At 53.3% G+C, this 25,145-nt stretch overlaps 1 protein-coding gene across 1 annotated transcript; it reads right to left on the bottom strand.

The window, feature by feature from the left end:
- Window positions 1-1,647: 1,647 nt before the first annotated feature.
- Window positions 1,648-24,755, bottom strand: LOC127186377 (collagen alpha-1(V) chain-like). The gene is made up of 7 exons (XM_051142772.1): window positions 24,589-24,755; window positions 17,670-17,883; window positions 16,397-16,559; window positions 4,430-4,561; window positions 3,232-3,363; window positions 2,555-2,797; window positions 1,648-1,820 (listed from the first exon to the last, which is right to left on the bottom strand). Exons 1-7 carry the CDS (start codon window positions 24,611-24,613, stop codon window positions 1,683-1,685), a joined length of 1,047 nt encoding a protein of 348 aa, XP_050998729.1. The 5' UTR covers window positions 24,614-24,755; the 3' UTR covers window positions 1,648-1,682.
- Window positions 24,756-25,145: the final 390 nt, after the last annotated feature.

The raw sequence follows: 25,145 nt of genomic DNA, 5'->3' as shown, positions 1-25,145 counted from the left end.
CAGGGAGCCGAGTCCTGGCAGTAGAACTGACAGCTGCCCAGCCTTGCACCAGCCATGGTGCAGGACAACGGCCTCCTCCCTTGGGTACTCATAGGACAGATGAGTAGATGACCTCAGCGGCCAGCCCCCGTGGGCAAAGCCAATTCTGAGTCCACACTCCCATATCTATCAAGCCCACCCCAGCCAACCACGCATCTTTCCATTGTCTGGGGCCAAGGCCACCCGAGCAGGCCACAGCACCTAGCAGGACAAGGGGGCCCTAACCAAGGCTGGGCTCCAACAAAAGTCTCTGACCTGGGATGGGCATGGACTGCACACAACCACACATTCTCTACCGGCCCCTGTGCTAACTTACCCAGAATTCCATTGCCTGATGAAAGGGGGATTTACTCAAGAGGCATTGCTGCCTTAAAGCTGCTTCCTTTCCCTTGACACAGCTTCAGGCCTTCCCAATGGCTGCTACAAATGGCCTCAAATTGAGGCATAAAGGGCATGGGGGAGGTGAAGCTCTTAACTCCCCACACCCCGCCACCTCCCCACCATCCCCCATCTCCCCACCTCCCCCACCTCCCCTCTACACCCCCCACCTCTCCACCTCCCAGCCACCACCTCCAAGGTGCCCACTACCTACACTAGGAGTTTCCCACCCAGCCCTTGGCAAGGTCTGCATCCACTTTTCTGAGGAAAGCTCTGCAGGGGTGCTCTGACCCTCCGCCTTCCCTCCAGCTACAAACACTTGTGACCTACATGTTGCCCATCATCACTTTGACCAAGCTCTAAACAGTCCCCCACCCCCAGAGCCTCTCCCAAGTATCTGTGATACAGGGGATGTAGAGAACATGGAGGTGGCTTCTTAAGTGGGCAAAGAGTGGGGACCCACAGTCTGGCCACGCCCTACAAAACCATCATGAGCTTGGCAGAGGACAGCACAGCTCAGAGATGTAATAATAATTAACAACAACAGCAACAAAAACAATGATGATGATGATGTGATGATGATGATGGTGATAAACAACAAAACAACAATAATAATAATAACAACAACAACATCCTTACCGGCTCAATGATGGCTGGTTCTCCCTTTTGCCCTTTCTCACCTCGCGGTCCTCCAATCTGGGGAGGAGAGGGTGTGAGATTCCAGAGGAAGAACAGGAGAGAGAGAGGAACAGAAAGTCCACATGACACAAAACTCGTGCAAAACCAGGGTGCTTCCTGCAGCTAGGCACCTCATGCCCAGGAGGAGGATTGCAAGCTGTAGCAGACCTCCCATCCCCACCCCAGCCAGCACAGTCAGGCAATGAGGTACAAATGACCAAAACGGACGTCAGAAAGGCCACTTTAAAGAATGAAGCTCAGCCAGGCATGGTGGCACACGCCTTTAGTCCTAGAACTGGGCAGGCAGAGGCAGGTGGAGCTCTGTGAGTACCAGGCCAGACTGCTCTACATACAGAGTTTCAGGCCAGCCAGGGCTACACAGTGAGACCCTGTCTCTAATTAGGAATTAACTAAAATAAGAAAGAAGGCGCATGGCAGCCTAGGTCACTCTTGCCACCCTCAGACTTCTAGAAGTGATACCCTTCCCCCACCCCACCCCACCCCCACTCAAATATACTTGCGCAGAGAGAAGCCGAAATCTCTTACCCCCTCATAGATGGTGTCCTGGTTAGCCGGCATGCCTGGCCCTATCTCCGACGGGGAGACATTGGAGTCGGAGTCAGGGTCAAAGTACGGGTCATAGTAGTTTCCTCTAGATTCTTGATGGTTTCCTCGGTGAACTCACCGTCCAGGTCATCCTTCCCTTCCTCTGGAGATGGAGCTGGCTGCAGATTAAGGAACAGAAGTGGCAGGGTCACTCAAAGAAGTCGACCACATGGACATGCAGGCTGTGCCTGGAAAGCACTGAGCCCAGGACTTCCTGCACATGGCACACCCAGGAGCCTCACTACAGAGCATCTAGAGCTTAGAGCCCATGGGAGATTCCATGTGGGAGGACCTGTGGCCCCCACAGCCACTCCGCATGCCTCCCAGCCACCATGGGGATGGTTCCCCCAAGCTGCCAGGGCAGGGAGGAGCACCAGTGTCCCTCAGAGCTGTACTTCGTCCCTCAGGAGGTCTGCGTTCAATTGGTGATGAGAGCTTGCACACTGGAAACTGAGGTTCTCTCTAACAGTGAAGAGGGCAGCGCTCCATGAGAGCTATTCTGGCAACATGGGGAACCACCTATGATGTTCTGGGTGGAACCCAGAAACCACGGTGTTATCTGAGTTACCTTGAGGATGAGGATGAGAAATCAGAGCCCAGCAAAGCTACTCTACTCACTTTGCAGGGGGGGGGGGGGTGAGGAGCCTGAAATACGCTCAGAAAAGCCCATGGCTTCCGAACCACACTCAACACTGATACGAAGGACTCAGGCGCCAGGGTGCGGCAGGGGGGGGGGGTGGGCAAGGAAGGCCACTCAAGGTAGTAGGTGCTCAGCAGTGACCCACAGCCGTGGCCTTTGCCCCTTCTCCACCCTGCCCCCTAGATCCACACAAACAGGAAGGAGAGCAATTACATTAGAAGTGTTGGAAGTAACGGTGGTGCTGGTGGGGATCTCCTCGGTCCCTGAGTCAGGGTTCGTGGGCTGGTCGGGGTTCTCCACGCCCTCATTATAGCCAAAGTCTTCATATGGGGAGGGAGTGTAGTAGTCGTCAGTAGGCACGTAGTCATAGTCCCCGATGCCTGGATCGTCCTCCTTGCCGGCCGGGTCGCTGGTCTCAGGTACTGTAGGGGGTTCTGGTGGAGGCTGCGTCTGTTCCTGGGTGCAGAGGGTAGAGAGACAGTCAGGATTTTCCAAGGATCCACACTGGCATCCTTCTAGTAGGAGAGTGAGCTGCAGAGTGTGGATGTAGAGTTTGGCCATGGCTTGGACTTGGATTCAGGGCTGTCAATCCCTGGCAGGCAGAGAAATGAGGAGGTGGGCAGCCAGTGCATGAGCACCAGGTACCAAGAGTGCACCACTCGATGGAGGACCACCCAGGGACACACCAGGAATGGTCCAACCACAGCTAAAGCTTTGGGGGTAGGAGGGAGAAGAGGGTGTCTCTCACCCTGTAGCTCAGGCTGGCCTATAACTCATGACTAGCCTTCTTCGGTGTCCCAAGTGCTAGAATTACAGGTATGTACAACAATGTTCACAGCCTCTGGCTCTTAACCCTCCCCTACTCTGTGGCCGGGGGCGAGGGCAGGAACCTCAGGAACTTCTGTGGTTTCTCTGGTGACTTCCACTGGCTTCTGCGTGGGGGCAGGCTCCTTCCCCAGGTCGTCAGGGTCTTCATAATATGGGTACTCGTAGTAATAGGTCTCACCCTCTCCTTCTGGGTACTGAAGTCAACGGCGCCCATAGGAAGAAGAAAACGGATGTATTAGTGGAGCCAGTTGACCTCCCTGTCCCAGCTTGGGTGGAAAAGCAGGGTCTCCAGACAGGGCTCTTCCCTCAGCCTCTCCCTAAGAAGCTGAACAAACTCCAGAAGTGTAACGTGGGGATGGACAGCCCCACAGGCTCCCGAGGGAGGTCAGCAAACACTGAGCCCTAAAAGTAGTTATGTCTGACCCACAGAAATCAGAGCTAGGCCAGCAAACTTGACCTTCAGCCCCCAAACATGGGTACTCAGAGAGAGGGGCTCACAGTCACAAGCAGTCACTCCATGCTCAAATACAAGTTAGGGGCCTGGTGGTGGCTGGCCTCAGAGCTCCATCCAACACAATCTCAGGTTCTGTGGGGGTGGCCTGAGTCAGGGAACCCTATGGCCCCATGAAATCTCCACCTTCTCTGGCCAACAGTGAGAGGCACAGGGAGATTAAGATGAAAAGATACCCAGGGCAGTGGGAGACAGCCCAGCCAGAGGCAGGGAGAGTACCAGAAAGAACTGCATGTAAAACAAAATGAGGAAGGTGTTGCTGGAGGAGGGCACAGGGGTGAGGAGAGGGACGCAGCAGAGTGGGAAATGGGAGAAGGGACAAAGGGGAGAAACACTGCCCTGCAGAGTTACTGCTACCCTGGGAGTCGAGGGACGAACCACTACACACAGGGCTGAGCATGCCCTAGAGTAAAACTTTGGGTGCCCTGAGCAAATGGACTGAGCTCTAAAAAGCAACTGAGGCCACAGCCTGAAGGTAAGGGGCACCTGTCTGCATCCATCTAGGGATGTGGGGGGCAGGGAGCAGGGGTTAAAGGGCACTATTGCTGATGACACTCCCTTGAGAGACTCCAGGATGGGGTGGAGGTGGGCTCCTGAGTGGTAAAGTGGTCAGACACTGCTTCCCTATGCTTTGTTTAAATTTGGTCCTGTGGCCTCCAGGGTCCTTCACAGTCACAGTTCTGCTGACTCTGCACTACCCTGGGGGTCTACCTGTGCTCCCACCGTGCATCCAGCCAGAGGTGACTCACATATTCATCTGGGTTAGGGTCCTGTGACTGAGGTGTGTCAGGGACCGCAGTGTCACAGTCGGGGCTGTAGTGCTCACAGTAATCATAGGCAGCCCGGTGGTCTGAGACAAAGAGCAACTGTTGGATGTCACCCTGCAAAAGGACAAAAAGCTCATGAGAAGGCAGCACAGGGACTCACAGGGACCCAGGGGCCAGGGGACCCAGCCTTGGGCAAGAGAGATGTCTAGGAAAGACCTCAAGAGGAGACACAGTTCTTCCCAGAAGATGCTGTGCTACACTGACACGTCTAAGGATCAATCATCCCTATTTACCCACCCACCCATCTACCCAACCATCTATTTAATCATCCACCTATGCACTTACCTACCTTTCCATTAATCCATTATTTAACCGTCCATTTATTCACCAACCCACCCCTTCACTCACTTACCCTTTCATCCATCCATCCATCCATCCATCCATCCATCCATCCATCTATCCATCCACCCATGAATCCATCCATCCACTCACCCAATCATTTATCTACCTTTCTATCCATCCATCCGTCTGCCCATACATCTACTCACCTGCCCATCCACTCATCATCCACCCATCTCCTTACCCACCTATGAATCTACTCATCGACCCTTCTATTAATCATCCCTCCACCTTTTCCTGCATTCACCCACCACTCCATCCATCTATCCACCTTTCCATTTGGCCAGCCAGGCAGCAGCCATCCACTAACCCACCCTTCCATCTTCCTAGCCATCCTTCCAGCTGATAATTCCTCAACCACCCATCCATCCACCCACCCCACAATGTATCCTTCCATCGACCAAACACATGTTGCACACTTGCCAGCTTGGTGTTCACAGCCACAGCAGTTACAAAGCACCAATGAATCTGTCCTAGATTCATTCAGAAGGGCATGTCCCTGCCTCCATCAGCCTCCAGGACTGAGGGGCATTTCCTTAAGATGCAATGCTTGATTTTTCATTAAGTTAAACACAGAATTGTCATACGACCCAGAAGTTCAAACCTTGGAAACCAGGACAAACACTTGAACAAATTTCCTCAAATCAGTTCACCCCTAAAGGTAAAAAGAGAGGGACTAGGGCCAGCTCTCTCCTCTCCTCTCCTCTCCTCTCCTCTCCTCTCCTCTCCTCTTCTCTTCTCTTCTCTTCTCTCTCTCTCTCTCTCTCACACACACACACAGCATTACTGTCAATAGCCCCAGAGTGGTAGCACCATGTGTCCATCCAAAGATGGTAAATAAGTACACTGCAATGATGAATGGCACAGGTAGGAGCCATAACCCAGATGACCACTATAATATATACTGCATGTGTACTGTTTTGTCTGTGTACACGTGCATGGCGTGGGAGGGCCCCATTATATAGTATGCAGTTGGCCCTCAGAGAGCACTGAGGTGGAACCTAAGTGACCCTCAACAGCAGCTCATGGGTCCTCAAGAGCTGTACCGAGACGCCTCTCATCCCCATACGATGTCTTGAGGTCACACGGGGAACAGAAAAGCTTGACTGTGTCCTCCTCACACAAGGTCTAGTGACCAGCCCTCTCTGGCCCACTCTGTCTCAGCGAAGGTGACCTTTTCTCCAGGCCTGACCCTACCTTCACACTTCCAAGTGAGAGGATGAATGACTCTTTTCCTCGTTGTCTCACAGGACACAGATGTGAGACCACTGTCATGGCCACCTACCAGGAAGTTTGCCTGCACCCCTCCCAACTCCCTAGAGCCGTTCACTTGGACCATAAGACCACAGTGTTAAGTTGTGCACAGCACACATAGGACACCCTCTCACCACTCAGTCACCCACACAGGCTTATACATGGTGAGTAGCAGCTCAGCCCAGTCTTCTACCCACAGGGTCCAGGCCAACCCCTGGCATCACATCAAATGCCGCAACCCAGAACTGGCAGTCCCACACAGCCTGCCTATGGTGACCCTAAATCACCTGAGGAGGTGTCGGCGTTTGAATGCCACCTTTACTTTCATAACATCCTTTTCACTTTCTGAGCCCCTAATGAGCCTCTAGAAGCTTCTGCACCCCTCCCCCATGCCTGTTGGTCATTACTGTTGTTCCAGTGCGTTGCGCTGACCACGCACCCATGTTGGCAGCCATCAAGTGAGTGGCCCATTTTCCCGCAGAGGACAGATCCATCTCCATTTGGACACAGTAGAGATCATGCTGTCCTTGGCGCTCATGGAGCCCGAAGCATTTTGCTGTGCGAGTCAGTTCTGTTTCCACCAATAATGAGATGTTAGGAAAGCTTTTGTTGGAGAGTCTGCAATCCTGGCGGCTATGCAATGAATGCGTATACAGCAGAGAGCTTAGCAGTGCACCCTCTGATAACAGGAGCGCCTCTCTGCTCCCCTTCCTTTTCACTCTTCCTCCTCCCTGAGGCACACCCGCCCCCATGCCATGGCTGCCACACCTGGCCCTCACCTAGTCCAAAGGTGCTCTGCAGGGATCCACACAGATTTTTGCACAACTTACAGATTTCATCATCAAATTTTACCCGGATAGCTCAGCAGGACAGCAGCTGTATCTGACACTGTTGCCTGCCTGGGGGTCCCTTTTCCCCTTACTGGGCTGCCTTGCCTAGCCATAATAGAAGAAGATGCCAAGGAGGTTGATATCCATGGAAGGCCTCTTTTTCTGAGCCTTTTCTGAGGAGAGAGGAGGGGAATGGGAGAATTGTGGGAGAGTGAGGTGAGAGGGAAGAGCTAGGATAGGAGGGAGGGGAAATTGCAATAGGGATATAAAATTAATTAATTAACCAGACTACCTCATGCCTAGGAATAGACAAGTGCAACTAAGTTGAGAAAATAACCCCTTCTTGTTCCAGGCTGCAGGAGAGTGTACTAGCCAAGCAAATCTTGAGTTCCCGTTGTCACACTCCCTGGCCATAAGGCACCCAGAACCACGTCCCAGAGCTGGGATGGTAGACCCCTCCACCACCCTTCCAAAACACACCTAGGCACCTGAGGCCTGGACACTTGCCGGGGCTTCCTTGATTGTGGTCCCAGGTGGAGGAAGGTGGAACTTGAGAGCCTCCAAGCTCCCCTGGGGTCCCATCTGAATTACACTGTGTGATCTTAGGCACTTTCCCAAACCACAGTAGACCACACTTCCCTGTCTGGGAGGATGGAAAGAGGACTGGCCTCGGCGGTTGCCAGGGAAAGACCCAACCCGATTTCCTCAACTGGAGCAGAGCAGAGCGGGACATGTTTCCAACAGAGGTGAAGGATCGCAGGGCCAGCCAGGCTACACACCCAGGCAGCAGGCTGGGGGATTCTCCCACAGGCCCAGAGCAGAGCAATTGGGTGCCACCGTGGGGTGCTTTCCTCCACTCCCTGTGCCCTCAGAAGTTTCCTGTAGACAGACCACCCATTCAGACTTTCAGGGGCCCTCACAGGTCACACTGAAAATTTTGATTTTGTATTATTACTTATGGGGCTACACAGGGTGGGAACAAAAAGTGTCTAAGCCAGGGGAAGGGACCTGGAGACACTGCTTTGTGGTTCCCTGTATGGCTGGGGAGAGTGGGCTGAGCTGTGATCACAAGAGAATTAAGGAAACAGCCTCAAGTGGTCAAATACGTCTTCTTGCTGTCTTTCCCTAGATCCTGTCTAGGGCGGATGGTATAAAGACATCATTCAGGAAATACCTCAGAGCTCGACCCTGGAGAAAGAGACGGATGATCACCATCCTCACCACCAACATTACCAAGACCACCATCACCACCACCAAGACCACCATTATTACTACCATCACCACCTGCACTGCCAACACCACCAAGACCACCATCACCACCTGCACTGCTAACACCACCAAGACCACCATCACCACCACCAAGACCACCATTATTACTACAATCACCACCTGCACTGCCAACACCACCAAGACCACCATTACCACCTGCACTGCTAACACCACCAAGACCACCATCACCACCACCAAGACCACCATCACCACCACCAAGACCACCATCACCACCATCAAGACCACCAATATTACTACAATCACCACCTGCACTGCCAACACCACTAAGACCACCATCACCACCTCTATGGCTAACACCACCAAGACCACCATCACCACCTCCACAGCTAACACCACTAAGACCACCATCACCACCTCTATGGCTAACACCACCAAGACCACCATCAGCTCCCCATGGAGCCCCTGAATCAGCGCTCACACACTCTCACCCAGTTTTAGGCTCTCACAGTTTCCTCAGTCGCATACCTCATCTCTAGGTGGCATACCGTCTGTCCCTCTGTTCTCCCTACACGTGTCCCTGCCACCCTGGTCCCCTCCCTCAGTGACATGGCACTGTGTGTGCCTCCGTGCAATGAGGTCCGGCTTCCTAGAGCTCCTTGGCCACCATGCTCCCAGGGGACTGAGTCAGAATGTCCAGCACGTGCCAGCCCAGCATGATGTCACTGGACAAGGCCTGACTTCCAACCTAAGGTCAGCCTTGTCTCCTGGGAGACGCTACAGCTCACAGTTTCCATGGAACAAGCCTGACACCCTTACAGGTCAGGCAAGTCCTGTGAAGACTGAACCTCTGCTCTGCTGCCAACCTCATACGGTGCCTTCCTGGGTCTCCAGAAGCACAGACCTCCCATCTGGCTGCCAGCCAGCCAAGGGCTTTAGGAGATGAATCACCCTGTGTGGCCCGCTGCCGGCCATGGCACAGGCTGGGGCCAGCCCCTGCTTCCAATCCAAAGCTGTTCCTAAGCCTGGGAGCTGGGGAATTGGAAGCCATTCAGGAGTGCCCAGAGTGCCCAGGGCCTCGTGCTGTAGTGCGCATGCTCTGGTGGGGTCAGGGGAGGCCTTTTCCAGGCTGTTTTAGAGACAGGAGCTAAACGGGGAATGGGGGGGAGCTCCAAAGCTATGTTTCAGCTCTAACGCTTCAACTCCAGAGTATGACCTTACCAAAAACAGGACATGCATGGAGCTCAGTTGATGGTTTCAAAGTGAGACCACTAGGTTTAGGGTCAGCTTTACAAGGAAGTGTGACGTGCCCACACCCGGAGCCTTCAAGATCAGAAGGAAGCAGACTCTCCACTTTACCGCCACCTGTGACCATGTGTGTCAGCCCCAGGAGAGCCATCAGAACAGAGCTCTGCCCTTCCTGGAATTGGGGGGGGGGGGGGTACCATAGAGCAGATGGACTGAAGACACAGCCAGGTAAAGTCTTGAATCCACACTGGCTAGTGTCCTGGGGCTTCTCAAAGGACGCATGTTATGGCCAGAGCTCCCTGAATAAAGCCCGTGGCACACAAGCATGATGACCTGAGTTCAAATCCCCAGAGCCCATATAAAGCCAGTCATAGTAGTGCATATCCCAGTGTTCCTGCAGTAAGATGAGAGGCAGAGGCAGAATCCCTGAAATCTCATGGACCAGCTGCCTATTATAGGAAACAGAGAAGAACAAAGAGATCCCACTTCTAGCCAGGCAAAAAGAGAGGGTCAGCAATTGAGGGTGTCCTCTGACCTCTACGTGTGCACCATGGCATGCATGCTGACACTCACACGCGCTACACGTGCGCACACACACACACACCGTACACATAAACGTCACATGCATATACACAAGGGCACGTGCTGAGGCCCACTCAGTCAACTAGAGCACAGGCATGCTGGCCTGAGAAGGCCAGAGGCCACATCTACATTAAGCCTGAGCAGAAATCAGAAGAACAGGACCATCTAACTGTGGGTCATGGTCTAGAGCCAGAAGGACACGACCCCACTCACACTCTTCTCACCTACTGACAAGAACTCCTCCCATCTGTTGCTGGGCCATTTGCATCGTCCTCTGCTTGGCCATGCCCAGGATGAGCGGCTGAGTGCCAGGGTTGGAGATTTCCTTTCTTGTTACTGAACTCAGTACCTACCATCTAGAGGCTTCCAAATTCCCATCTGTAGGTCAGGACACAGGGGCCTAGAGTAGTAGCAGAGGTCTGTGAAAGCGGGCCTTGTTGCTGGGAGTCTCTCACAGAATGGCCACAGCCACAGCTAAGCTAGCCTGGGTAGCAACAGAGACTCTGATACAGCTGGTCCAGACTGCCCACCCCTGGGCTGCTAACATCATAGTGGGTAGGCACTGGGGCACAAAGATGGTATCAGAGAGGCTTCTGGGCAGCCAGATCATAGCCCTCTGCAACCAGAGTCAGAGCCAGCCTTTCTTGGCTGCTCCTTTTGAGACGTGCATGACCATCAGGCCGACCTGGGAGGATGACAGAGATGACGCAATGCAAAGAGCTGGACACAGAGCGGCTGTTCTCTGGAATCTGCAGCTTGTCCACCAGTCACTGGCAGACTCCCACAAACAGGGACCAGCTCTCTGTGGTAATTTGTCACCTCATTCCACCCCCCAGTGAGACAAGGCTTTTCCATTGGCTCTGCATTCCCACTTGACAACAGGCCTGAGCTGAATCCCTGGGCCCCTTAAAGCTTGCCAGGGAGGCCCTCAGTGGACAGGTGAGTGGCAGGAGACTTGAGAGTCCCTGGGAGGAGTCAGAGGCTAAAGCTGGGCCTGGATCTGGGGCCACACTGCTAACCGGGGCTCTGCTCCCCACTCACACAGAAGATGGCTGGCTCTCAGACCTGTTTGAGAAGGCCAGGCCCAGATCCCCTTGGGCTGGCTGATGAGGAAAGCACCTCCTCAGCACAGCCCGTTCCTGTCTCAGAGCCGATTCCAGGAAAAAACACGTCAGTGGAAAAGCTGGGCTCCTGGAAACAGGGAAGCCAGGATTAAGTAAACACTTGGCCTTCTTCAAATGCTGAGGTGCGGTCAGGAGGGGGGACCCACCAGCAACTGGGGGTACACAGCGAAAGCTGAGTTTATAGTCTGTTTGGTCTTGTTGCCCCTTGAAACATTCAACAGCTTAAAAGCACATTTGGCTCCGGGCCCAGAGTCTGCAACCGGTCACCTCTCTATCCCCGAAGTCTCAGCATCCTCCATGGCCCTCCTTTGTGGTGTACTCCAGCAAGAAGGCCTTTCTACCTCAGGGCCCTAGAGAAAGCAGGTGACACCAGCCTCTGTTGTTCCCTTGAAAACACAGGTCAGCCTTGAACCTGCAGACAACAGAGCAAGAACAGCCCCAAGTTCCAGGTTGGGGTGTGAAATAGGAGGATGGGGGTAGCAGAGTCAAGCGTCATGCAGCACAGAGCAATGAATGAGCTTCCATCCTGGAAAGTTGTTTGTTCTGGTCCTTTCTGTAATGTCCCAAGCTTCATAGACCCCACAGGACTAGGGATTCAGAAGTCTTTGGCTAATGGAGGGTCACAGGAGCCAGTGGCAGAGGTCCAGAGCAAGGCTACCTGGCTGAAGAAGTCCCTCTCCGCTGCCATGCTGCAGATGATCTTTGAAAGGTTGCTCAACCACGGATGCCAGCTTCCGGATCCCTTAGATGGGAACAGGGTCCCCAGCCCCCAGCACCTTGAGGTGGGCAGGCAGAGCACGGAGCTGCTATTGCTGGAAGCCTCTCTGCAAGGACATTCCACCAATGAACGGCTCACTTCTACTGTCCAGAGAGCCCCCTTCCCTGACAACTGTGTCCCTGCTCCCAAACCCCAAAGCTCACCCCTGGATGAAAAAGAGTGTTCTCCCATATGGGGCACCCCCGCCTTTCTGTATCATGGGGCCTTGGCCTGCCCAGCACCTCCTGTATGTCAGATCTCAGGCACATCGCAAGGAAAGCGACGAGACTCAGCTGTACAGGGCAGGCTCGGCATACCCCTCAGGAATGCAGCAGCATGGGGTTAGACCAAGGCAGATCATTCAGCGAGTCTCTAGGAAGCCCACAAGACCCAGACAGTGTGAAGCCCCAGTGATGAGACCTGCAGCCCCTGTTTCACGGTGGGCCTCTGGGATGGCAAAGGGAAGCTGGGGCCAGCGTGCCCCAGGAGCAGTAACTCAGCCAGCATTACAACTTCTGGTCTGCTCTCAACTCAGATGGAGGCAAGGGCGTGGTCATGAGACTCCATCCCCACACCCTCCCCCACATCCCACACCCCACAGTCCCACCCCCACCCGTTTCTGAGGGAGGCAAAGCATACTAGATGCCTGGAAAATCCAGAGGTTAGACAGCGAGCATCATTGCCTCCACAGAGAAAGCAGTTAGTGGCACTGCCAGCGGGCAAGGAGGGTCACAGCTCTGACACCAGAGTCTGGGTTCATTATGGATCCCTGAAGCCCTGGAGCAGGCATTTCACACAGCCCTCGATACACAGCCCTACAATGGTGGCCTCATTGCACCCATTCCGCAGATGTGAGTGCTGAGCTCCAAATCCTCAACCAGGAAGGTTTTAGCTCACCTGGGCAGAGCTGAAAACATGTACCCTGTACACCTACACTTCCTCTCTATGTAGCTTTGCCAGACCCTGGTATGTCCAACATCCCCTAAACATCAGGGAAACCCCGAGACTCAGGTCCAAGCTAGTGAGGCAAAGGGGCCATGCCTGAGGGAGCTAGCAGCTGCTAGAGACCGCCTGCCAGAGTCACTGTGCCAGGGCTCACCATGTCTGTGCCCTAGAGCTGAACAGGATACAGGGCTACAGAAGCCTCTACTTCTGTCCTGGGGACTCTGTGAGGCTGTGGGCACCCCCAGGCTTCCCCAAAGCCCTTTGGAAGCCTTATAGGGTCCTGTGAATCTGCCTAGAAGAGGCGCTGAGTGGGGCACGGTGAGGCTGTGCCTCAGCTCCAGCACCCTCCCTCTCTCCAAATCCAGAGAGCTATGGGGCAGACTGGCCTTTAACAAGCATAAGAATCTGGTGGGAAGAAAGGCCACTGGAGAAGTTTCCAGCAAGAACCTTCTAGAGAAACCAGGCACTGAAAACGAGATAACAGTGAGCGCCGTTATCTGAAACCTGGAAAGCCAAGAGTTAAATCACTTCTATTTCAAAAGGGATAAAAATTCACTTGCAAGGAGACTGAGGCCAGCTCTCCTCCTCTGCCATTACACCAGGAAGAAGCAAAGAGGAGTAAAAGCCTCCTCCTGCCACCCTCCGCCATGCTGCCCTAGCTGGTCTTCATTAAGGCAGACAGGTCCAATTTCCCACCGTGAGCACAGCTAACAGCCAGGAAACCCTGGGGCTGGGAAAACACAGACCTCAGACCATTAACAACTTGTGGTCAACAAAAATCCCGGGCTTCTGGCAGCCGCTCTCCCTCAAATCAAGTTCCACGGCAGGGGAAAAGGGCTCACCAGAAACTCGGGACTGTGAGTACATTGCAGCCTGCTGTTCCAACAGAGTTGCCAGGCATCAGCTGCAGAGTAAGACCCACCTGTGCATGGCGAGAAAAAGCCAACGAGGCAAAACTGGACTCTGCAGCCAGTATCCAAGTGAGTTTGAAACCGGGGACCTGTCTTCGTCTCAACATAAATAGGTAACCGTTACAAAAGACTTGCTGTGCGTGCTTTTGTGGAGTGATTCCTGTGCACACGCACGCATACACACACACACACACACACACACACACACACCACACACACACACACACACGGGTATTATTATTGTCTGAATTTTGCAGTCACTGAGCCTCAGCTATGGGGAACACCCAGCCAAGACCTCTGAGCTGGGTCCAGTTCCCTGAGTTTCTGCTAGAGAACCTTCCCTGGCATTCTGGACAGTGCTGGCTGCTCCATTAGGGGGTTGTCTGATAATCCTGCGCTTTAAGATGGACCAAGACTGAGGAAGTAGCTCAGTCAGTAAAGTTTCTACCACACAAGAGTGAGGATTGAGCCTGGTGGCGCATGCCTGTCAGACTGGATCTAGGGAAGTGGAAACAGCCATCCATAGGGCTTAGGGACCAGCCAATGCTGCTAAGTCAGTGGCCACCAGGTTCAGCGAGATCTTGTCTCCAAAAACAAGGTGGAAAGTGACCGAGGAAGACATTTGACACTGACTTCTGGCTTTCATATGCACACAAACAAGAACTTGCACACATAAACCACATGTGCATAAAACACAGAGCGAGAGGGGGGCAGACACACACACACACACACACACACACACACACACACACACACACACACACACACATACACACACACATTTTTCTTTTAAGGGTCAAAGCTTTTTCCAGAATCTTGATAATAAAAGGGACATCCTGCAAAAGTGACAAGTGTTTGGTACAGCCCAATACCAATAGTACACAGCAAATTCAGTCAGACCCAATGTTTTGCTCAGCTCTGGGATGCCCTTGCACACCTGCTTTCAAGATTTTGGTCACCAGAGACTGGACATCAGGGGTCACTGTGGCTCCACTGGCTAAGAGTTCTCTCTTCAACTCCTCTTACGCACACTCTCCAAAGCGGCCCTAGAACCTGCCAGCATCTCAGGCTTGCCTAGGCCTTCCCACAGGGTAACCGGTAAAAGCAGTACTTGACCTCTAGACCCGCGGTAAGCACCAGCTCCCCAAAAGAGGCCAGCAGCTGCCTGTCCAGCTGAGGCTACTCGGCCACCCTCCAGCTCATCCCAGACTCCTGGGCATGTCCACTCAGAAGCCTGCCCTGAGGGCAGCCCCACGGCTTCCAGGTTCAGCACTGTCTGCACCCATGTGCCTGTCCCAGCTGGTAGCAGGCCCCAGCTACAGTGTCAGCTTAAGGCAGCTAAGTCCAGCAGACATGCCCTGCTCGTACCTTCTCCTATAGGCCCACCCCGTGTCCACGGAAGGCAAGCTGTCTGTTCTGGACTCCGCTTGGCTATTGACTGCAAATTCTACCCTTCTTCACCCCAGCTGACCTCGGCCCAACCTCCACAGTGACTGCAATTCACACTCATCTGGCACTCACTCCTTATCACACACAACTACATGTCACTTTAGTCACAGATCTATGTAGTAATCACATTGCAACTGATGTCAGGTCACTAAGTCCTGGCAGAGCACTAGGGTCGACTTGGCATTGCATCCAGCTTGCTGGACCCTGGGCCACTAAGAGGACATGGCCTAGAACCCCCACTGCAGCTCTGAGGCCATCAGCAAGCCTCCCCAGATACAGGTGGCACATGTCCTCATGGTAGGGACCCAACACAGCGAGGAAACGGCATTCACACGGCATTTGAAGAGCTGGGAGGGCCCTTCCCCCATCCTGTCCTGAGAGTTCAGATAGCTTTCAGAGACCATTTTCCAGGTGACTATGAAACTTCTCCAGCTGGGGAGCCCTGCACCCCAAAGCTTTCCACAAAGGCCACAAAGGTCTTAGAAAAGGAACCACGCCAAGTGTCCCAGTCCAAGCCCAAGGACTCAGGCTGTGGATGCACTTGGGACACAGACCTAAGGGTGTGGTAGCAGGTGTTGTCCCAGTTGTTCTGGTTTCAAGTGGCCTCTAGGACCACCCCTCCCCACTCCCCATCCCCGCCCAGACACCTGCACAGGCTCTCAACCTTCTTCCTGAATCAAGACACTTGCCCAAATCCTTCCATGCCCACACGAACCCAGAGGACTCTGTGGACTACCGTGCAGGCCACAGCCCCTGTTGTGCCTCCTGGTCCTATCCCTGGGCATTTCCCCAGGATGCAGGCTCTGCTGGGCCTGTCTGGAACACTGCTGATTTCAAACATGCACACCGAGTCAGGACAATCCCACAGCATAGCCCAGCTATGGCCTGCAAGTGTGCTCAAAGGAAGTTGGCTCTCCTCAGCAGAACCCTTGTCCACCAGAAGGTGCCAGTCAGAGCAAGCTTACCCTGTGTCTATCCCAACCTGGTACCCAGGACACACGGACCGGGTTGCTCAGAAAAGCGCAGTCATTACATTCACACGCCAGCCAAGCTGGCCTCTCCACTCACAAGCCATGGCTTCCTACGGGAAGCAATGAGAGTCAAACCGATCCCCAGCTGAGGAGATGGGCCTCCCACAGCAGCCGCCGCATCTCTATATGGAGAGCCACCACTTGCCCACAGTGTCCCCGAGTGTCATGGTGAACCATCCGTCTCCTGCCTACCTCAAATATTTCATCATCCAAAATCCGGGAGCCAAACATGACGATGCCATTGACATCTATTATGGGGTGTTCACTGCGGTTGAGAAACTTTACAATCTTCTTTTTACAGTCGAGGATCAAGGTGACATTTTTCTGGTAGACACTGATAGCAATCCGGTGCCACCTGCAAAGAAACAAATATTCAGGCAGGGAAAGTCCACAAGGGCCATGTGCCGCAAAGCCGCTGGGTGACAAGCTTGGGCACGAGTCTGGGCAATATCACACAAGGATAGTACTGTCACTTAGAGAATCTCTAAGAGTCAAGGAAGAGATCACAGCCACTGGCTTCAGACCTCTGTATCAAAGGCCACGGTAGGCTTCTTTTCCTGTTGTGAATATAGCACTCATAGCACACACAAAAATTAATGCTTATGAAGCAGAAAGCCCTTGTCCTAGGTCAGAGAGTGGTCTCTGTTTAACTCCCTTCTTTGAGTGCGACTAGGAAGGTCCTGGTCTCCTAAGAGTCCTGATGTGTGAAGTCCTAATGTGCCCCTCATTACTTACAATAAAGGGAGGGGGGTCAGACTCCGGAAAGAGCTCTTGTAACACAGGAGCTTCTTGAGAATAGATAGAAGATAATCTCTAGTCCATTCAGATCCTCAAAACCAGAGTTCTCATATCTAAGGCGCAAACCCTGGGAGCTCCTGAGGTGCCCTTGGGAGGCATGAGCATAGGGGCTCAGGGTGGGTTCAGCCATAGGAAGGAGTCATGGGGGCACTGCAGTCACAATAACACTATCACAAGGGCCCCATTTTTATGCAGGACACCCACTCCATGACAGCTGTGATGGGCTGACACAAAGTCTTGCTAGAAAACCCAGGAGCCGTGGCCTATAGTTTCCAGGTGCCTTAGGGATGGTGACCAGTACTGAGGGAACACACAGCAGAATTCTGAAGATAGGGCTCTGTTTTCATTCACTCACACAGAGACTGTGCCAGATCCAGAAAGGGTAGGCTCCTAGGGAATAGGTAGGCGTGGCCACATACCCTCCTCTGCCCCTTCTGATCTAGGGCCAGCACAGGATGCACTCAGTGCGTTCTACGGGAAACAGAGCTAGGGAACAGCAAAGGTCCCTGGGGTTTTAGAGACTAGAACACGCCCTGGGGAGGTCAGTGCTCCATCCTCCTGGTCCACAGCATGTGGGCATCATATGCCATCTACTACCAGGCTAGCTGCTGCCCTGTGATGTCCTGCTAGCAGCTCCACCCACTCCCTCGGCGGGCGGGGTACTTACTTGCCATCGGACAAGTTGATGCCAGGGAAGAGTGGGTACTCCTCAGGCCCAGGCTTCCCTGTGTGGTCCTCGTAGAGGAAGACAGGGGAGCGGCCCAGCTCCAGCCCCACCTGCTGGATGCCCTGTTCGTTGTAAATGGAGACCAGGAAGGCCTGGCTGCCTTTCTTGGCTTTCACAGTGGTCAAGATGGAGAAGTCCTCAGGAAAATCAGACTCTGAAATGGAGGACAGGGTGAGAGGGCCGTAGGAAAACCAGACTCTGGCCATCCATGGCAGGCTGCAATGAGCCAGCTCAGAGATCTGGCAAACTCTGGTGGGTGGAGCCCCTCTGCAGCTCACCTGCCTGAGATGAAGCTTCTGCAGCCTCCTCCTCCACCACTGGGGGGGGGCGGCACGGGGGGGGGGTTGTCAAGCTGCCAGTTCAAGGCAGACTGGCCACACAAGCTTCTCCAGAAAACAGCAGTGGCCCTTCTAGTGAGGAGCCCATGACACCCTCTCCTTGGCTCTACCCTGCACCTCCACGCATCTGCATATGAGTCCTACCCAAGACCCTCTGGACCTGCCCTTGTCAGGGACGACTTACAAAGGACCTTTGCATCTCCCACTGTACAAAAGGCTGGGCACAGCGTGTCTCAATCACAGGGGATAAGAGGAGTGGAAGAGAGGGGGTGGGAGACTACAGGCCTGTGGCGTACCAAAACTCACACTTTCTGATATGTCTTTGTCAGTAAGCAAATCAAAGAAAAAGCAGAAATAAATTTTAAAATACTCCAAGCTTAAATTTTTAAGAAAAACAAATATCTAGTATGTTGAACAGGAGGGGTTGTCCTTTTCAATATAGGAAGCCCCTAGGCTGTCTCTGAAGGTACCTGAACCCACTCCTGATGCCACCCTTGCCTGAAGCTTGGGGAGACCTTGGCTGCCACCTCCCCAGGGTTCCTGGTAAAAGTCTGTCCTCCTGCCGGGCGTGGTGGCGCACGCCTTTAATCCCAGCACTCGGGAGGCAGAGGCAGGCGGATCGCTGTGAGTTCGAGGCCAGCCTGGTCTACAAAGCGAGTCCAGGACAGCCAAGACTACACAGAGAAACCCTGTCTCAAAAAACCAAAAAAAAAAAAAAAAAAAAAAAAAAAAAAAAAAAAAAAAGTCTGTCCTCCTATAACTGAATTTTTGCTGCCAAGGCCCTGGGTCTGATGGGGTATGAGCAACACAGTTAATTGATGAGAGGGAAAATGTTCTAGAAACGTTCTTCCCCTCCCCCACCCGTGGAGAGTGTGGGGGATCCCTCAGCGGGTGATACCCAGCCAGCAAGGTATCAGCAGGAACAGGCTAACGAAAGGCACAGTGGTGAGGTGTCACCAAGCCACACAGTTCTCTGTAGATGGCTGGGAATATAATTTATGGGCTGGGACAGGAATGTCTGGCTATTTCACCTTCTCCTTTAGAGTAGGAACAAGGACAGCCATTTGGCTCAGAAGGCCACCAGTCACTGTTGTAGCCAGGCTGCTTTGCATAGTTCCTATGCAAAGCTATCCAAGGGCGCCCTCTGCTGTTAAAACTGCATGCTGCAGGTACCATGCTAGGGGAAAGTAAAATGTCAGACAGGAAGCCACTTGGAAGGAAACATGAGAGACCTCACTGCTTTGATGCCCTGAACATCAACACTGCACCAGGGATGTGAGGAAAATGGAGGTCTCAGCCTTAGCTGGTGCTGGTGGATGGCAAGAACTGCCATACATGCCAGTGCAAGCCCCCAGTTAGCCATGCCAGTGCGGGGCCTTGTCCCCATAGGAAGTGGACACCTGTGGTCTCTATAGCAGCCTGAAGGTCTCTGCATGCATCCGGGGTGCACCGCGCATGGTCCTGCCTCTGTGCCCACCCTGACTCTGTGTCCCTTGCAGCCATTGACTGAAAGAATGAGAAGAATGGCGCATGAGAGAGTCCTCTTTCTCCATCATGATCTACGGCCGAGGACAGCCAACCCATCTCTCCCAGCTCATTAAAATGCTCTTTCTCAATGTTTAAAATCACTACGGTAACACATTTTCTCAGCTCAGACAAAACTTAAGAAAGATAAGTTGTGTTCAACATTAATCTCTCTCCTGGCAAAATAACAATGGATTTATAGTCACTTTAAGGAGGTCCCTTCTCGCTTGTGACAAGAGCTGGCCGCTGACACTGTACTCCAAGCTTCCGGATAGTCTGGAAGAAGTGCATCTGCTGTCTGGTACTTTGTGTTTCATCTCCCTCAGAAAAGCCACCACTGAGAGGTGAGGGTGGCAGAGGGCCAGCTACCTCCCTCCTGGGATACTCTCTCCTTCCACCAACACCCAAAGGTACCAGTCCACGGCAGGAATACAGTAGGCAGCTAGTAAGTGCAGCTGGCATGGAATTGACTCATTCTAAGTCAATAGTGATGAGCTGGCTGACGGGCTGCTCGCCGTGGTGAGGTAATCAATAGTTATGACAATTCCTCTAATATGGGCGGGGCTCCAGGGTGAAGTCAAGGGATGGACAAGGTCCTCTGCCCAGGAAGTGACATTTCCATAAGGGGCATAAACAATAATCAAGTTATTTCAATAATAGGCAATGTGCAGTGGCTTGGGGGGGGTGGCGAGACGAGACAAGGGCAGGAACTCACTGCAGTTGTGGAGAGCTTTAGGCAGGGAGCCAGCGTAGGGATGACGGCCCATGGGGACCCAGAGGACTCTCATCTGAGGAAGATGATGGGCCTGAAGAATCACTACAGCTGTCACTTCCTGCAGGATGGAGTTATTCTGGGGCCACCAAGTGTGACCCCAGGTCCTCAGGTGATGGCAGGGCACCTGCAGCTGGCTGTCATCATGAGATAGCTGGGGTCTAACACGGAGCAATAGGAGGGCATCTTCAACACCACGTAGACGCCAAGCTGGGCCACTCCTCGAGGGGACCCTCACCCCCCACAGTTCAGGATGCACTAGGGACCCTATATCCTACTGTATATGGGTTCAAGGAACAAGATATTCCTAAACTGGAGGATTCCATATACCACTCCATGTGGGGACAAGGAGCAGGCCATCCCTCAACCAAAGGACTTCACATATTGATGGGGATATTAGTCAAAGGCCATCCTAAAACTCCTCACTATAGGGGAGGAAGGATAAGCTAAGAGATCCTACATCTTATTGTACAGGGAATGGGGTGGGAGCCCTCAACCAGGGAATCCCACATACTCCTATATGGTGGGATGGACAGAACCTCTCGGAGAACACCAGTTCTGCTCACTGAGGGAAACAGCACCTCTGGCCGGGTGCTGTATTCTCACTGTCCTCGGTCCTTATATGGGCCTGCTCAGGCAGACAGCATCCTGCCCTCCACCCATGGCCATGGTCTAGGGCCAGCATTCCAAGAAGTGGTTTAGCCTGTGGTCACCAGTGGACTGTTTGGACCGAGACTTTCTGCCTAGTGGGAGTGGGAGGGGACAGTAGGAGCAGCAGGCTACTCTGCGGGTCACTGGGTGCTACTGGAGCCTGGGGCCTGCTGACGACTTTAGGATCCTGGAGTAAAGATGGAGCCCTGGCAAGGAGGCATGAGGAAAAGAGCTTCAGCCCCACCCACCCTGTCTGGAGTCCTGAGTGAGTCAGAAATCTCGGCTCCCTCCTCAGCTGAGTGGTTAAGACCTCAGTGCCCAGCTCAAGAACGGTGGGGATCGGTCCTCTACACCAAGGTGAGATCAGCGGCCCTGCCACAGTGTGACTTAGGAGAACATTGCAAGCAGCCTGTTGGGACACAAGGACACAGGGACAGTTGAGCTTGGCTGTCTACAGGTAGTTTCTTTTAGATACGGTACCCACCCTGTGGGAGAGAATGACCAGACCATACTCCAGTGGACAGACATTCCCAGCCATCTAAAGACCCAGAGCCACACAGGCTATGAGGGGACAATTGCGCCACCCTCTAGGGCTTCACTAGGCACTAAGACAATTACAAACCTCTATTCGTGCTCTGCTCAATGCAGCCTTGCTGCAGTTGCCTGGAGCCCTCAGGCCTCCATGTGCAGCTGCCACAGCCAGCCTCCCCACCCTGGTGCAGCCGAGCAGCTCCCACACTCTGGAAGGTAGCTCACAGCCGCTCTCATTCTCGCCTCGGCAATGTTTGGCAAGTGGCCACATGAGTCCCATGAAAGACATCCCACGAGGTCTGACCTGTTTCCTGAGCACTTGCCAATCAGAAAGCCCGCAGTACCTTCCAGGACTTTCCAGGATTAACCGCCTGCTCTGAGCTGTGCAGCCTCATAGACCAGATGATGCATAAGTCTGTCCCGGGCTGACCTGTGGGACCTGAGGAGACTGACTCCACAGGAATTCCTCCGCAGACACTCTGAAGCCACCTTGGCTTCACTGGCCCCTAACGACAATCAGTGTGTGGCCCAGTGCCCCACACACACACCCTAATTAGAGCAAGTCTGAATGCCCAATCAAGTTACTAATTTGAGGACAGGAGAAAGGAAACAAAAACAAAAACTTCCCAAGGCCTCTGGGAAGGCTGGGGCTTCTCTGGAGCGCCGTGTTTGATCGCCGCCGCCACCACCACACAAACCGCAAACCGATGCATGCCTACACTCTTAGGGTAGATTCAAGACATCAGAAGTTCAAAGCCAACCTTGACTGGCAATCGAAATCTCAGGCTAGCCTAGAACACCTGAGACCCTGTCAAAAGTAAATAAATAAATCCCAGGTCTATGGTCCCACACACTGGGAGTCAAGGCAAGAGGGTAAGAAGAGTTCAGTGGCACATGCCTTTAGTCCCACCACTTGGGAGGTGAAGACAGGAAGACCAGGAGTTCGAGGGCTCCTTAGCTGCTTGGCACATTCAAGGCCAGCCTGAGCCCACCTAAGACTGTCTCAAAAACAAAAGAGCCACAAACTAATTAACAACCACAAAAACATCCCCTATCATCTGATTTGGGAATCCACTCAATTTCCCAGGCTCATCTCCCTGATCCTAGGAGAATTCTTACCACAAGCTAACCCAGGGGGAACTGAGTGACAGACTGGAATTCTAGCGACCCGTTCTGCGGGCACTCTTGCCTTGGGTGGCAGTTGTTAAGAGAGGCTATTAGCGGCAGGCTGTGTGGAGCTCCTTGCTCTAGGAGCCTCTCCCCCCTCCCACAGCTATTCCCACATCAGCTTCATATCCCTTTGTCCCCTGCCAGCAGCACCTTCCTGCCTGGGCCAAGGACTCTATGGCTCCAATTCAGAAATTCTAACTCTTGGACCACAAGGGCAGAAAAATTACAAGTCTCTGGTAAAAAAAATAACGAGACTTGGGGTTCTAAAGGTGACCTCTCTCCAAAAAAATATGCTGTCCCCAAAAAGTAAGGCACAGACTCCCCGCAGCTCCCCGTGAGGAAGGGTGGGCTCTCGCTCAGAAAGTGTCTGAGATGAATTGGACTGGGCATCTGTGAACCAGGGTGGTCCTGCACCAAAGGCTTGCTCCTTGGAGCCCCCAGGCTGCTCCCTCTGAAGCTGCAAGGGGGAACATTGTGCACGCCACCCATCCATCCAAAATGACACCATGGACCAAAGCACCCAGCTCCTCCTTCAGACACAAACTCTTAAAGTCACAATGACTTCAGAGAGATGCTGGATGGAGGAAAAACCCAGACAGGAGAAGGCCACAGGAAGTGACCACACAGCCAGCCAGAGCATCCTTCGGGGACACAGTGGAGACACGAGGTTCACTGGGACAGGATAGCTTGCTAAAACTGCCCAGTTCTAGTTCAATGTTGGGGTCACATCTAGATCACAAAAAAAGATTGAACGCGGGCTTCTAAATGCAGAAGGAGCATGCCTTCTGCCTGGCTCACCTCATAATCAGGTTAGCAGGGTCGGGCCACCTCAAGTTGAGCCAACAGGCTCTCCTGAGGCAGGGAGAGGGGAACCCATCACCTGCCCATCAGTGAATAAACACTTAATCAATACCACAATGTGGGAAGGAGTAAGCTTTGTCACAGGTGGGAGCCGTCTTGGCGGGCTTTACCCTTGAGGCACCCCATGAATACCTTGTGACAGACTGAGTGGAGCCATCCTGGGTCTGGAATTCAGGAAGCAGACCTGGGAACCCCACCTGGACTATTGTCTTTCTAATGGACCCTCACCGGGAGAAGGAGCCGGTCCTTCCCACGTGACTGAGGGAGCTGGGGAAGAGAGAATAACAAAGTCGGCTGCAGAGAGAGCGTGGGGGGGGGGGGGGCAGCGGACAAGCTGGATCAGAACGCACACCAGAGAGACACCTAAGGATCCGTCCCGTGGAACGGCTACCGGAAGGTTCACTCTTTTGTCCCTTTAACCTTTTTCCTTCTTGTATAAGCTAGTTGGGTTGCATAATAAAGTTTAATTGCTAAGAAACAGAGTCAACACCACAAGATGTGGAGGATCGGAGCTAAATACCCAAGTGTGTGACTAATTCGGATGTATACCTCCACCCAACATGGCTCCCTCTGCATAAATAATTAAAGCAGAGGCCTGGCACCTGGCAGCAGATTCTCATTAAGGCTCCCTCATGCTGGCTGCCAGCCAGGAGGCTGGACTTGTGTCTCTCAGTGTTACTGGCCCCAGTTAGGTTGTGTTCCCTACTACCAGCATTTCCTTTGCCAGGACCTGAGCTCTCTCTTCATCTCATCCCTTGGAGGGCATCCAGCTCCTTTCTGCCCTTTGTCATGGTGGTCTATCATTGCTGGAAACTTGCCTGCTTGGATCTGATGAGCACAGACAAGGCCTTGCACACGCACACAAGTGGTAAGTGGGTGGTAGGTTTCACTCCCAGAATTCACACCCATGGCTCTGCTACAACCACCCACTCAGGCTTCCTCGTTGTCCCCAGGCCAGAACCCTGGAGTCCCCAGAACTCCACCACCCAGACAGAAATGGGGCACCTCTTACCAGGGTACAGCTGCTTGGTGGGCATGCTGAGTTGTGCATCTTTGGAGACACGGTAGGCAACGTCCGGCCCTTTGGAAGATCGTCGAGTGGCACAGAAACCTGTGGTTTTTCATTACCCCTGAGGGCAAATTGTGAAAATCTAGCATCTCCAGAACATCTGATGGCTGAGCTGCAAAGACAGAAAGGCTGTGTCAGCCCCAGGGTGGACACAACTGAGACGCACCCCCAAAGAGGAAGACAGTCTTAGACAACTGAAAACAGCGCTCACCCCCACCCCTCACATTTCCCTCCAGCAAACATCTGTGATGGGCACTGCTCGGGACCAGGAGGGACGCCTGTAGAGCGGTCCTATCTTCATCATGCAGCCAGTTTCCCAGGGAAACTGGCCTGGCCTCGCCTACACCCTCTGACAGTGCCCCATCATTGCCCCCTCCCAAACTTTCTTGCTTTGCAACCTGCAGGGACTCCTTGCTCCAAATCCTTGGCTGGCCTGAGTCACACAAGCTCCACTTCCTAACTGTGACTCCTAAGCAGCAGCCTCAGAGATGTCTCTGTCC

The sequence above is a fragment of the Acomys russatus genome, unplaced genomic scaffold (assembly GCF_903995435.1).
Source record: "Acomys russatus unplaced genomic scaffold, mAcoRus1.1, whole genome shotgun sequence".
Lineage (NCBI taxonomy): Eukaryota > Metazoa > Chordata > Mammalia > Rodentia > Muridae > Acomys > Acomys russatus.
This window is presented reverse-complemented; position numbering and strand designations above follow the sequence as displayed.